Source organism: Engraulis encrasicolus, chromosome 6 (genome assembly GCF_034702125.1).
Source record: "Engraulis encrasicolus isolate BLACKSEA-1 chromosome 6, IST_EnEncr_1.0, whole genome shotgun sequence".
NCBI lineage: Eukaryota > Metazoa > Chordata > Actinopteri > Clupeiformes > Engraulidae > Engraulis > Engraulis encrasicolus.
Window position 1 is genome coordinate 9,996,314 of NC_085862.1, and position 12,263 is coordinate 10,008,576.

General features: G+C 43.4%; 1 protein-coding gene across 1 annotated transcript; it reads right to left on the minus strand.

Moving 5' to 3' along the window:
- Positions 1-512: 512 nt before the first annotated feature.
- Positions 513-12,054, minus strand: sgta (small glutamine rich tetratricopeptide repeat co-chaperone alpha). Its single transcript, XM_063200563.1, has 13 exons — positions 11,970-12,054; positions 10,898-11,044; positions 10,697-10,800; positions 10,485-10,575; positions 9,282-9,381; positions 8,859-8,963; positions 7,580-7,718; positions 7,216-7,278; positions 6,449-6,486; positions 3,856-3,977; positions 2,965-3,145; positions 1,958-2,086; positions 513-1,189 (listed from the first exon to the last, which is right to left on the minus strand). The coding sequence occupies exons 2-12, from the start codon at positions 10,995-10,997 to the stop codon at positions 1,975-1,977; spliced, it is 1,155 nt and encodes a 384-aa protein (XP_063056633.1). The 5' UTR covers positions 10,998-11,044; positions 11,970-12,054; the 3' UTR covers positions 513-1,189; positions 1,958-1,974.
- Positions 12,055-12,263: the final 209 nt, after the last annotated feature.

The window sequence follows — 12,263 nt, forward strand, 5'->3', positions numbered from 1 at the left end:
TCAAGCATTTTCACAATCTTGAAAACACTTAATTGAATTCAAGCATTTTCAAGGAATTCAAGCACCACTGGGAACCCTGATATTATCAGTCAACCCATGTACGTTGCAATTTCAAGAAGTTCCAGACAGTAAAAATAAATAAATAAATAAATTCATAAAACCATAAAGCAGCACATGCTTCCAAAATTCGGACTGGAAGGTTATTTTTTATTTTATTTTCATCATTATGATTTCCTGGTTCTGGCAGAACTGTATTAGAATTATGATTTCCTTGTAGAATCCCCTTCTCCGTTCTCTTTCCACCTCTTTGCTGGTGGAATGGGTTTGCTTCAACGTCAGAGAAAACCCGGTGGTATACAATTATATCTAGGTAGGTGGTTCATTTGCCCATTCTGATGAAGTTTATAGCCTTGCCTTAGGTAAAAAAAAGTTGGTAAATCACAAATCACAAAAACAGCTCTAAACAACATTCAATCACAATTACATGAACAAGAATGACAAAGATCATGATGTAAAATTTCAAATTTTAATCAAAATGATAATATAGTGGGACAAACAAAAAAGGGCATCCGTCACATGTTGATATACCTTCATTAACTGTCACTTGTTGACACACCAACAGTGTAACATCACCATACTGCATCAGGAAAAAAAACTTACAGGAGATGACAATACATAAATCCTATGAGGCATTCCATTTTACAAATGGCTTCCAGGTCCCATGTCAAGTTTATCCCCCTTCTCTTAGTACAGAACAGTCTCTGCTCCCTCGCTTCACAGATAGGTTCAAGATTGGGGCTCTTTATATATATATGCTGTATATATAAAAAAAATCACTTGGGTGCAGGTGGTTCAAGATATGACTCGGTTCAATGGCAAGTGTTAGTTGAGTAGCCCATGTTATACATACAGACAAAACACATAACCATGTGCTACGGTGACGGTGCCTAAGAGAGGTGCTTGAATCCTGCTTCGAGTCCAGACACTTGCGACTAGCTCGGTCTTATGTGTGTGTTTCATTGGCTGGGAGTCTGGACGGGGGTAGTCATAGATGGGAACCGGGCGTGCTCGTTTATACCCCGCCATAACGTGTGGTTGCTGTTGTTGTTGTTGTTGTTGTCTAGCAACAATAATACAAATAAAAAAGATGGTCTGTCTGGCTTCAGGTGGCCTTGTGAAGTGTTCTCACCTGTGAAGAAAACAGATAATCAAGTCAGCATCTCTGTATACCATGAGTATTCAATTATATTTCAATGAGGGCCATTTTTTCAAATTCCTCCCAGTAAAGGGGCCGAACGGTACGTATGTATTTTGGTTGCCGACTGTCAGTGAAAAAAATATGGGCGACTTCATTGAAGTGGAGGGTCTGGGGTTCTCCCCCAGAAGATTTAGCATTTCTTAGATGTAATTTCCTGCATTTTAACGTCCCGTGTCCCGTTTCAGCATGATAACAGAGCCCATACTTTTATCTCTAAATTTCAAAAAATGATTCTGTATTTGAAGGGGCTTTTGTGGGGACAGAACCTTGCTGTCCAAGGGCCGCATCTGGCCCCAGGGCCGCCATTTGAATAGCCCTGCTGTATACTATTGAGTGAGGCAGTAATTTACCAACTTTTTTTTACCTAAGGCAAGGCTATAAACTTCATCAGAATGGGCAAATGACAAGTGTATGGAGAGTTCATGTTATTAATATCAAATTCCACAACATCTTTGTTCCAAACCAACATTGGTTGTTCAGATTATGTTGTGCACTGATTGCTCTCCACAGTGCTGTGTTGGGCTTCGAAACTGACGCCCGGCTGCGTATCTGACACACACGCAAGTAGTACGCGCGCGCGCGCACGCACGCACACACACACGCACGCACACACACACACACACACACACACACACACACACACACACACACACACACACACACACACACACACACACTCTATAGGAAAACAGGCCTCACCTGTGTGAGTGTGTGTGTCAGTGCTGCTCGTCGTTGCTGGCGCTGGGTGGCCGGCTACGCATCTGACTCCTCAGCATCTCGATCAGCTCCGGGTTCTGCTGCTGCATCTGCTGGGCAAACTGCTGGCCTCTGGTGGACACACACACATTACATTACATTGCATTACATTACATTGCATTGCATTGCATTGCATTGCATTGCATTGCATTGCATTGCATTGCATTGCACTTAGCTGACGGTTTCCTTTTTATTCAAAGCGACTTAAAGTTATTCTTTTTCAGGGTATTGGTTACAGTCCCTGGAGCAATGTCGGGTTACGTGCCTTGCTCAAGAGCACTTCAACCATGGATGGAGGTGTAGGGAGAGGTCAAGGGGGATTCGAACCCGCAACCCCTAGATTGAAAGACCAACTCTCTAACCACTACGCCATCGGCTGTCCCGGGCCCGCACACGAAACACTTTTAAGTACTTCAGACTGGCTTAGCAGGGCCATCAGTCCATCACTGTCAGCAAGATGAACATTCAAGTGTAAAGAAATTCCGCACACTGTCCATTCCACCAACAAACTTTAATACAACGTTTTGGTCATACGACCTTCTTCAGGTAAAGGACAGTGTTCGGGATTTCTGTACACTTGAATGACAACCCCATGGGATAATATCCTACGCACCTGCCCAACTACAGAGGTGTGGAAAAGTGTCTTTGTTGAACAGCAAGATGAACATTAAAAGGGTTGCTGGGTGCAGTGTGTGTGTGTCCCCGCAGTGGTTTGACTTACGCCTGGATGAGGCCAGAGAGGTCAAGCGCAAGCACACACACACACACGCATTTTAAGTACTTCAGACTGGCTTAGCAGGGCCATCAGTCCATCACTGTCAGCAAAATGAACATAAAAAAGACTTGCTGGGTGAAGTGTGTGTGTGTGTGTGTGTGTGTGTGTGTGTGTGTGTGTGTGTGTGTGTGTGTGTGTGTGTGTGTATGTGTGCGCCCGCAGTGGTTTGACTTACGCCTGGATGAGGCCAGAGAGGTCATTGGGTCCTCCGGGTCCTGCTCCTCCTCCAAGTCCTCCTCCTAGACCTCCTCCAAGACCTCCTCCTAGTCCGCCAAGTCCTCCGGGCATGCCACCCAGCCCTCCTAATCCTCCGGGCATGCCCGCCGCTCCTGCCCCCAGCCCCGCTGCTCCTGCTCCTAGAGGTGGGCGATATGGCAAAAATGTCATGTCACATATTGTTTAAAAAAAAAAAAATAATAATAATAATAATTTAAAAAAAAAAATTGAGATTTTATGTTATCACGATCTTCCATCGCAAAACTAAAAACAACATCAAAAATTGCAGATAGTAAAATTTTAACACACTAATGATCCTTTCGTGAAGTGCACAATTGGAATACAATAATGTGAAGTGATAAAGTGAAGACAACAACTAGGCCTGTCACACTAGTAAGTAAACATCACTCTGATACTGACACAGACACTTGGCAGATTCGAGACGATCTTATATCGATATCACGATTTAATATCCAGGGTTCCCACACCTTTTTCATGAACAAATCCAAGCACTTTTCAAGCACAAAATTTTCAATTTTCCAGCACCTTTAAATAGTGGGAGTCCTCCCCCAGAAAAAAATGTGTTTTTAAGATGCAATTTCCTGCATTTTACTCAATTTTAGGGTGTCGAATGGTAAATCCAATCTGACATCTCACTTCCTCAGATTTTTGATGAACCTGAACAATTTATTTCTATTATTTGGCTTACTGATTTCGACTTGACACAAATTTCAAGCATTTTCAAGCACTTCACCAAAAATTCAAGCATTTTCAAAACCTTGAAAATACTTAATTGAAATTCAAGCACCAGTGGGAACCCTGAATATAGTCATATATCGGCCACCCCTACCTGCTCCTGCCCCGGGTCCTGCACCTCCTCCTCCTGCTGCTGCAGCTGGTGGTTGTGGTGCCGCAGCCCCTCCTGGTGGGGGGGCGCCTCCTTGATATGCTCCAGACATCATCCCCGACACCCTGGGCCACAAAAGAGGATCACATGATGAAACTCCCGCACACTGACCATTTCGCTGTTCTTTCTTTAACAAACGACGTTTCGGTCCTAGACCTTCATCAAAATAATTCAAAACCTTCATCAAAATAATTCAAAACCTTCATCAAAATAATTTTTCGAAAGGTTTCTTTATTGGTAAAAAAAAGGGGGGGGGAAAGAAATCTGGTGCCACATGGATGTCTTTTCAGTTATTTCTTATTTATTCACAGTGAATTAGACTAACGTTCCGACAAAGCGTCTTCATCAGAGTCCTTCCTTTTTAGGTGGTGGGCCCAGTCTCATATCTTGTCAGTTCGTTGGTGTTAACGAGTGGCAACTTTATTTTTGCTTATATAACCCCCTGACAACCCATTAATCAATATTTTGGCTGTTGCCATCCTCAAAACTTGCACATTGATTTATAAAAATGACAACAAATAATAGCCGACCGAGTGACGTTACGTCAATGCAAAGTCAACGAGGCAGAATACAGCTAGCGCGTGCATGCTACCCGGAACCGTCAGATTTCATGGCAAAAAGTTACAAGTTGGGGTGTAAGTGGGCTCACTTGTTGTGTACATGCAAAAAAAAAATATTTTTCTCAAACTTTCAGAAGTGCTCTTTTTCGCTGTTAGTGTTCAACTGTCTGACCATCATTGGGCAACGAGAGATAAATGTCAAAAAGAGGACAGGTCTGTTCCCTCAAAGCAATAGAGCAATGAGGTGACGGGGGTAGATCAATTCGCCAAAAAACTACGTGTCAGTAAAGAAATGCAAGCTGTGTTATTTTTTCCAGTAACAGGAAAATGGTCAGGAATGAAATACCTACGTTGTTTCAATGATTAGGTGAATTATCTGCCCATGAAAAAAGCCCGATATGCGGATAAATATTCCCTTTTCAACGTTGAGGGGCGGAGACTTCCCATTGACTGTGCATTATGTGACGTCACCCCCAGTCTTTTTTATTTTCGTTATTTTTTAATATAAACGTGCAACTTTTCAGCGTGGCAACAGCCAGAATATTGCTTTACATATTGTCAGGAGGTCATATTAGAAAAATCAAGTTGCCACTCGAGAGTGAGAACGAAACTCGTTTTCTAAAGGAGCTACGAAATCTAGCCCACCGTCTATTTTTACTAGTGTAGTATCGTCCTACGCTATTTGCACCGGATTGTCACTAGTAGCGCAGAGTACCGGTACGCATTTCTCTTGTTCTACAAGTTTCTTTATTGGTTTTTCAAGTGCAAATATACAGGTACAAAAAGGTATAGGATATTGATATGTGGTGTACGTCCAAAGTCAAGATAAAAACCTGAAACGTCATGGAAAAATATTAATACCAGTAAGTAGTAAAAAAAATCCTGGTTGCAGGGGACTTTTCTCTGTTTTTATCTGCCCATTTATTTGTTCTGCTCCCAGGTCAGACGTTTGGATATGCCAGCAAAGTACCATAAGTAAGGCAGTTTGGTAGGCTGACAATAGGAAGGAATGATAACACAAACTGGATATTAAAAAAAAAGCATAAAGAACAAAACAGACCTCCCAACCAGTGTTGCCAGATGTGTCTGACCAAGTCCCGCCCAAAAGCTTCTAAAAAAACGCCAAAATGTGCTAAATTCCGCCCAAATTCAACAAATTACATTGACTTCTATGGGCCCAAAACGGCTGAAAAAAAACGGCCAATTTGTGGCCAATTTGTCCGATTTTTACCCGCAGACGCTCATCCCAAGTAGCCCAATTGGGCGGGCACCCGCCCAATCTGGCAGCACTGCTCCCAACAACCATTGATTTTCCACACACACACACCTCAGCTCAGATGGCAGGTGCGTTTGGAGATGACCCATGGGTCGCTAATCACAAACTATAAAAACTTGTGCAAACAATATTTTAACCTTGGGCCAAACAAGTTTTGTGTGAACACAATCACACTAACCCAGACATCATCCCAGACACACTGGGACACAAACCGATCAAAGCGATCAAATTGAAAGAGACAGGACAGCACTCCTAGTTGCTTGGACTTTAACGCCCGTCAGACGTTTCAGTCTCAATATGCACACTGTTGGGCCCGACACTGAAGATGATTAAAACACTGACGCTAACGCATTCACACTGCCTGTCGAACATGAATTTGACATACGTAAGCTGCATCTAGAGTTTTACCATCTCTGTAATCTCTGTACATGTGAGGTAATAAGAAAGCCATGTGAAAGACATGGAGTCACTAACCTCCATTCAAAAAAATAATTCAATATTTGTGGTGTGCTAAAGACAACAACAAATTGGTGTCGGAAGTTCCTTACCAACGGCAGTCTATTTACCCATATGCATCACCTCCGTGTTGAAACACACCCTCGCTACCAAACACACTTTTCTTTAAAACCACAGCTACAGACTTGTAAAGACCCCAAGGGGACGTGACACAGCATAACAGCATCTACTGCATGATACTCACAGCTGTTGGACTTGGGGATTATTCATCAGATTTGATGCCTGTGGGAGACAAAATCATTTGTTGCTGTTAACATTTCAGGGGAAAAGGCAAATGCTTTTGCTTCAGTTGTTTCGGCTGTTCTTTATGACCAACTCTGTTTTGCTTCATTTATTTTTTTACAATCTGTATTTTATGTCGTTTTATTATTGCTCCTCTCTGTACAGTGTCCTTGAGTGTTTGACAGGTGTTTTTAAATAATATCTATTACATTACATTGCATTTGGCAGACGCTTTGTAACCAAAGAGACTTACAGTACAAACTATTATTATTATCATCACTATTATTATTATTAAACGGAGGCTGAGGCATAAGGGGTTTGGAGGGAGCGGATGCTGGGGTAGACTCTTAGCCTGGTCCTGACCATCCCATAATACTACCATTTCATTTCGTATTCATGGTCTGGGGGTTGTGTGATCTGACTCGATTGCAGGAAGCAGGAAGTTTGCACTCAGTTATGGTTTGAAATGATTGGACAGCTCTCACCCAATCGTTACTCAATAATAACATAGCGCAGACCAATGGCTCTGGCACGTTTACGTCATCGTCACCATCATCCTCGCCGTTTTGCCTTCCACGTGGGGCGCTTAGTCGCTGTTTTCTGGGCAGGATTGGCCGGCAAGATCCTGCCGCTGAAATCGCTCCCCAGAAAACAACCCCCAGACCAGTACGGAGCCAAGTCACTTGGCGGAACTACGCAGGATGGCGCGCGAGGCTAGTAGACTCTCACCATGTTCATGAATCCAGGGTTGCTGAGAAGACCGGCGAGATCCACTCCACCCATTCCCCCTGTCTGCAGAAGATAAAGAGAGATAAGTAAGTGGGTGTGGCTGGCCTCATTCAAATGTCTTGATATTAGAGAACTGGGGCCTATACTAAGAAGCTGGTTCAGGAGTAAACCACGTTAAGTTAAGAGGTAAATCATCTAATAGAACAGCCTGGAGTCCACATTTTCTTAAGAAAATGATAACCTGGTTTACTCCTGAACCAGTTACTTGGTATACCCCTCTGGAGGTTAAGACGACAACATTTTAGTGCAATAAATAAAAGGGGTTCATAAAAAAACATGCCCAACTTTCACCGGGCAAACTTACCGGACTTGGCGTTTCCTTCATTTTCTGTTCTGCGATTTTCAAGTTGGATTTGTAGGTGTCGTTCTCTGGATCCAGCTCCAGGGCCCTCTTGTAGTAGCTGACCGCTTCTGTGTGTTTGTTTAGACTTGCTAATGCCAACCTGTAGACACGACACAAGAAAACACATTTAGCAAGGATCCAAGTCTTATTGGGAAAATACAGGTGCTCGAACAGTCGTTGTGGGTACCAAACAGTTATAAGAAAAGAGAGAAGACTGTGTCACTCTGGTTTCATCACAAGAACGCACACATCCATTTCTGAACTGGGAATAATTCCAAGAACCTGGCTCAGTAGTACACCAGGTTAAGTTAACCTTGAGGTAGGGGTAAATCACCAAATAGAAGAGCCTGGAGTCCTCATTTTCTTAATTAAATCAAAGAAGATGGATCTAACAAGAAGCGTCATTTTGTTTCTTTTCCGGTATCCACTTTATGTCGAGTGAACGCCCCTTTAGGAGACCTTCGGTTAGGAGACCTTCGGAGTCCTGAGGTTGAGAATCAATGAAGTCGCCTTAGCACTGTAGATGGCGGTATGGCGCGTCTTGCGCAAACACCTCAAAAAGAGAAGAAGTAGGGGACAACGCCCCCTTAGGAGACCCAACTTGAGCACACGCTTTTGCATTGAGTGGGCGTGTTTTGCGATATCTTGGTTTGATTCAGTATTTTTGATTAAATGACACATGTGGGCTAGCCTGGTCCTGACCATCCCATAATACTACCATTTCATTTCGTATTCATGGTCTGGCATTTATTTGCTCTGAAGCGATTGTAGGAAGCAGGAAGTTTGCACTCAGTTATGGTTTGAAATTATTGGACACCTCTCACCCAATTGCTGGCAGTTACTCAACAACAACATAGCGCAGACCAATGGCTCTGGCGCAGATGTGTACATCATTGTCACGAGCGTCCTCCCGCTTTCGCCCCCACGTGGGGGACGTATTCGCTTATTGGCCGTTTTCTGGTTGCGATCAAAATTCTACTGCTCCAGGCACTCCACAGAGAAGCACGGCCAGACTACCGTAGAGAAGCCAATCCTTTGGCGGAAGTACGTAGGGTGGCTCGAGAGGCTACATGTGGGCTATCTATAAACAGGTTTTCCACTTCCTGTAGATTAGGTTAGCCAGGATTATCACTTTACCTTGTTCTTGGAAAAGTACATTGGCATAGAATTGGGCAAGAGTCAACATACAAACAGACAGTGTCAACAAACACAGAACGTCAAATAGTAAAGCATTGCCTACCCCATTCTCCCATGCGCTTTACTGTAGTTTGGGTCTATGGTGATGGCTTGTTCACAGTCCTGGACAGCTCCCGCGTAATTGCCCAGTTTACTATAGGCAGCAGCCCTGCGACACATTTCATTAAGGAACACCGTTAGACCAAGCTGTTCTTAAATAAACACATGATATTCCTTAATTATGTATAACAGTTAAATCAAGAATTAGGTTTTACTTGTGTTTCAGACATGTAAAAGTTTTTCTCTTTTACCTGACATGTTTCGACTGTGTAGCAAGACGGAAGCTACACTGTCGAAACTTGTCAGGTAAAAGGCAAAACTTTTACATGTCTGAAACATAAGAAAAGCCCAAGTCTTAATCAAGCAGTTCTTTGTGCATTTCTGCAAAGACTAGTAAAAGGTGAAAGAGCATGGATCAAGTAAATACCTGTTGCAATAGTAGACTGCATTTTGAGGATTAAGTGCAATAGCCTTTGAGTAGAATTCCACTGCAGCGCCGAAATTCTCTACTTTCATTTGGTCATTACCTGTTTGAACACACAACGAAATTACATTACAGGTCATTTAGCTGAAGCTTTAATCCAAAGCGACTTACAGATCTTTACAGGGAATTGGTTACACTCCCTGGAGAAGTGTGGGGGTATAGGTGCCTTGCAAAAGGGCACTTCAGCCATGGAGGGAGGAAGGGATTGGTATGGGTGGGCGATTGAACCTGCAATCATGTGATCTACAGTCCAACTACCTAACCGCGGCTGCCCCAAAACACATCAATGACACCACTTTCTGATCCCACACAGTGCTAACATTCAGTCCAGTAATTACAGACAGCATAAGTGACCCATCCAAACCCAGTGGGTGAGCTGTGAACGTGAAAGCACAACTGGGAAACTCCTGTGACACAGCACTAAACAGCACACTGCACATGTAACAGAGGCCAACTAGGAGAGTTGGGGTGGAACGTTAGTTAACCTCCCTCCCAAAGCCTCATACAGTATCAGTAGCGTTGGGGACTTTAGTCCAGTGGTATCGTACTTAGGGATGCACCGATACACATTTTTTCACTTCCGATCCGATCCCGATATCTAAATTTGGATATCTGCCGATACCGATACTACTCCGATCCAATACCAAAACCTCATATATGCATAAATTTCAACTTGAGGTAGGCTCACGATGACTATTTGGTCAGAAAAGGAAGTCAAAAGAACAGGAAATGAATTAATAAGTAAAAGTATCAAGTAAAAAAGTAACAATCCCATCCTGAAAACTAATATGCAAGTGTTATGACTTCAAATTAACATTACACCTGGCTCAATATCAGTCCTGGGAAAATTCCGATACTTTGGGAAAATTCCGATCCGATCCGATCTCTGAAAATATGTTGATATCTGAACCCGATACCGATACACCGATACCGATATCCCATCCCTAATCGTACTGTGCCTCCCATTTCCGAACCGATGTAGTTGGCGAGGTCGCTGGTTCCCGAGGGGGACGAACTGTGCAGGAAGACCTCCGTTACACACACAAAAAAATTGCATTTATGCAAGGGGGGCAGCCCCCAATGGCGCCCGAAAGGGCAAAGCGCGGCGAACCGCTTACCCATGACTGCCCACGGCTGTGCTCTTACCGTCGGTTTTGAGGCGTTCAGCTTCTGCAACCTGCTCTTCTGAGGGGGAGTGTCCACTCGAGTTGATTTTGGCTTCAGGTGTATCCGGTTGCTGCAGATCAAGGTGGGAGAGACATACACGTCCAGATTCAGTACTGTTACACACAGTACATATAGATATAGTCATGATATTCTTTTCTATGGAAATTTCATAAAAACAATGCCCAACTTACACAGGGTGTAGCTGAGGCAAAGATTTCTGGTAAGGTCTGGGTGACAGCAAGATGTTCGTCTTCGTTTGAGACACCGAAGGCTGTCTCAAGACACTGGATTGCGACTGGAAGAAAAAATATAGTGTCATGTAAACAATGGTAGGCCTACTTGACCTCCAAAACAATGTGACCTTAAAAAACCCCACACCAATGTTACCCTACCTTCTAAACTCTCCTGGGTGTCTGAGGACAGGCCACCAGAGTTCAGCTGGTCGTGGAGGAACTGAACAATGGAAAACGCGAGACGTTTGGTGTCCGTCATGTTTCTTGGAGGATGAACACCTCACAAAATATATGTTGTGAGTGCACCTGGAAAGTAAATGGCAACGTTCAAGATTATTTCATTGACAACTGACTGAAGTTTAGCTTTACAAACGGTTCCACTTCCACATGGAATCCCACCCACTTTTCTGAAGTCTGACAAGGAAACAACAATGTCAATACATTTACGCATCCGTCATTTAACGGAATGGCAAGACAGCTGAGGACATCATTTAGGTTATCTGACACCAGTGTGAAAATCGCAACTTGTCCGAGAAGGCTAACTAGTATAAATTAGAAGTAATACTAGTGCTAAGGTGGCTAACAGAACCTGTCAAAGAAGTTCAGTAAAGGCCAACCCCGCTAATCCTTCAATGGTCAAAACAGTTTTCTGCATGAAGGGTAGAACCAGAGAAGTTGCTTTCATTCAATCCGATTGGGGTTGTCTTGAATGGAGTCCCACAAACCAACTAGCTAAATGCATCACTATAATATAGCGACGGCTGAATAGTAAGGAAGGTGAGGTTAGTAGACGTATCACAGAAATGTCTAGTACTAGCTAATACTACCGGTGCATGGATGGAGCATAGCAGGCTAGCCTGTTGTGTGTACTCCCTGCGCGCTAGCAGTCTGAGCGCTGTTTGAATGTAGTCGACAATGATCTGTTTGGAATAGCTGATTGTTCATCTTGACACAGAAGTTTATTTCTTAAATTCTGACAAGTTTGTCGTATCCGTGTAGACAGAAAACTTGTATAAGCTAACCGCAGCAACATAATGCTAGCAGCTGCTATCCCAGCTCGCTAGTTAGCTAACAAAAGCTAGTTTCAAATGAGTCATTGATCAAAAATAGATCCACCATCGTAAAAGCAAGGATGTCTGTACTCAGTCTGGACCGAGTCGTAAGGATCTTTCAAACCTTACGAACAAACACAAGTGTTCTGTATGCTTAACAGCAACAACTTTTGCCTTACCACTTGTCTTGCTGCCCACTCCAGATTCCTTGCAGTGTGCTGTGTAATGTGAGAAATACGGCATGTGTTAAACGTCACATCCAGGACCAGAGCAGCACTGTTGGGTGAGCAGCACAGCACTGCTGGCAGCGAAATGAATGCTCTCCAGTGATTCAGGCCAGGTCAGATTTCTTCCAGTCCAGATACATCAAAACTCATCAAAACTCTGCATTCAATTCGTTGAGCAATTGACTGTGTGCATACGGTCATTGCTTTAAACTGATATTGGGATTTCAATGGATCAACGCATTTTGC

Excerpts from the sequence above, each read along its gene's own strand:
- sgta (XM_063200563.1), bottom strand. The coding sequence starts at position 10,997 with ATGACGGACACCAAACGTCTCGCGTTTTCCATTGTTCAGTTCCTCCAC. Across the intron at positions 10,801-10,897 it reads CACCCAGGAGAGTTTAGAAG|TCGCAATCCAGTGTCTTGAG; the intron begins GTAGGGTAACAT and ends TTTTTCTTCCAG. Across the intron at positions 2,087-2,964 it reads CTCTCTGGCCTCATCCAGGC|AGGCCAGCAGTTTGCCCAGC; the intron begins GTAAGTCAAACC and ends TGTGTCCACCAG.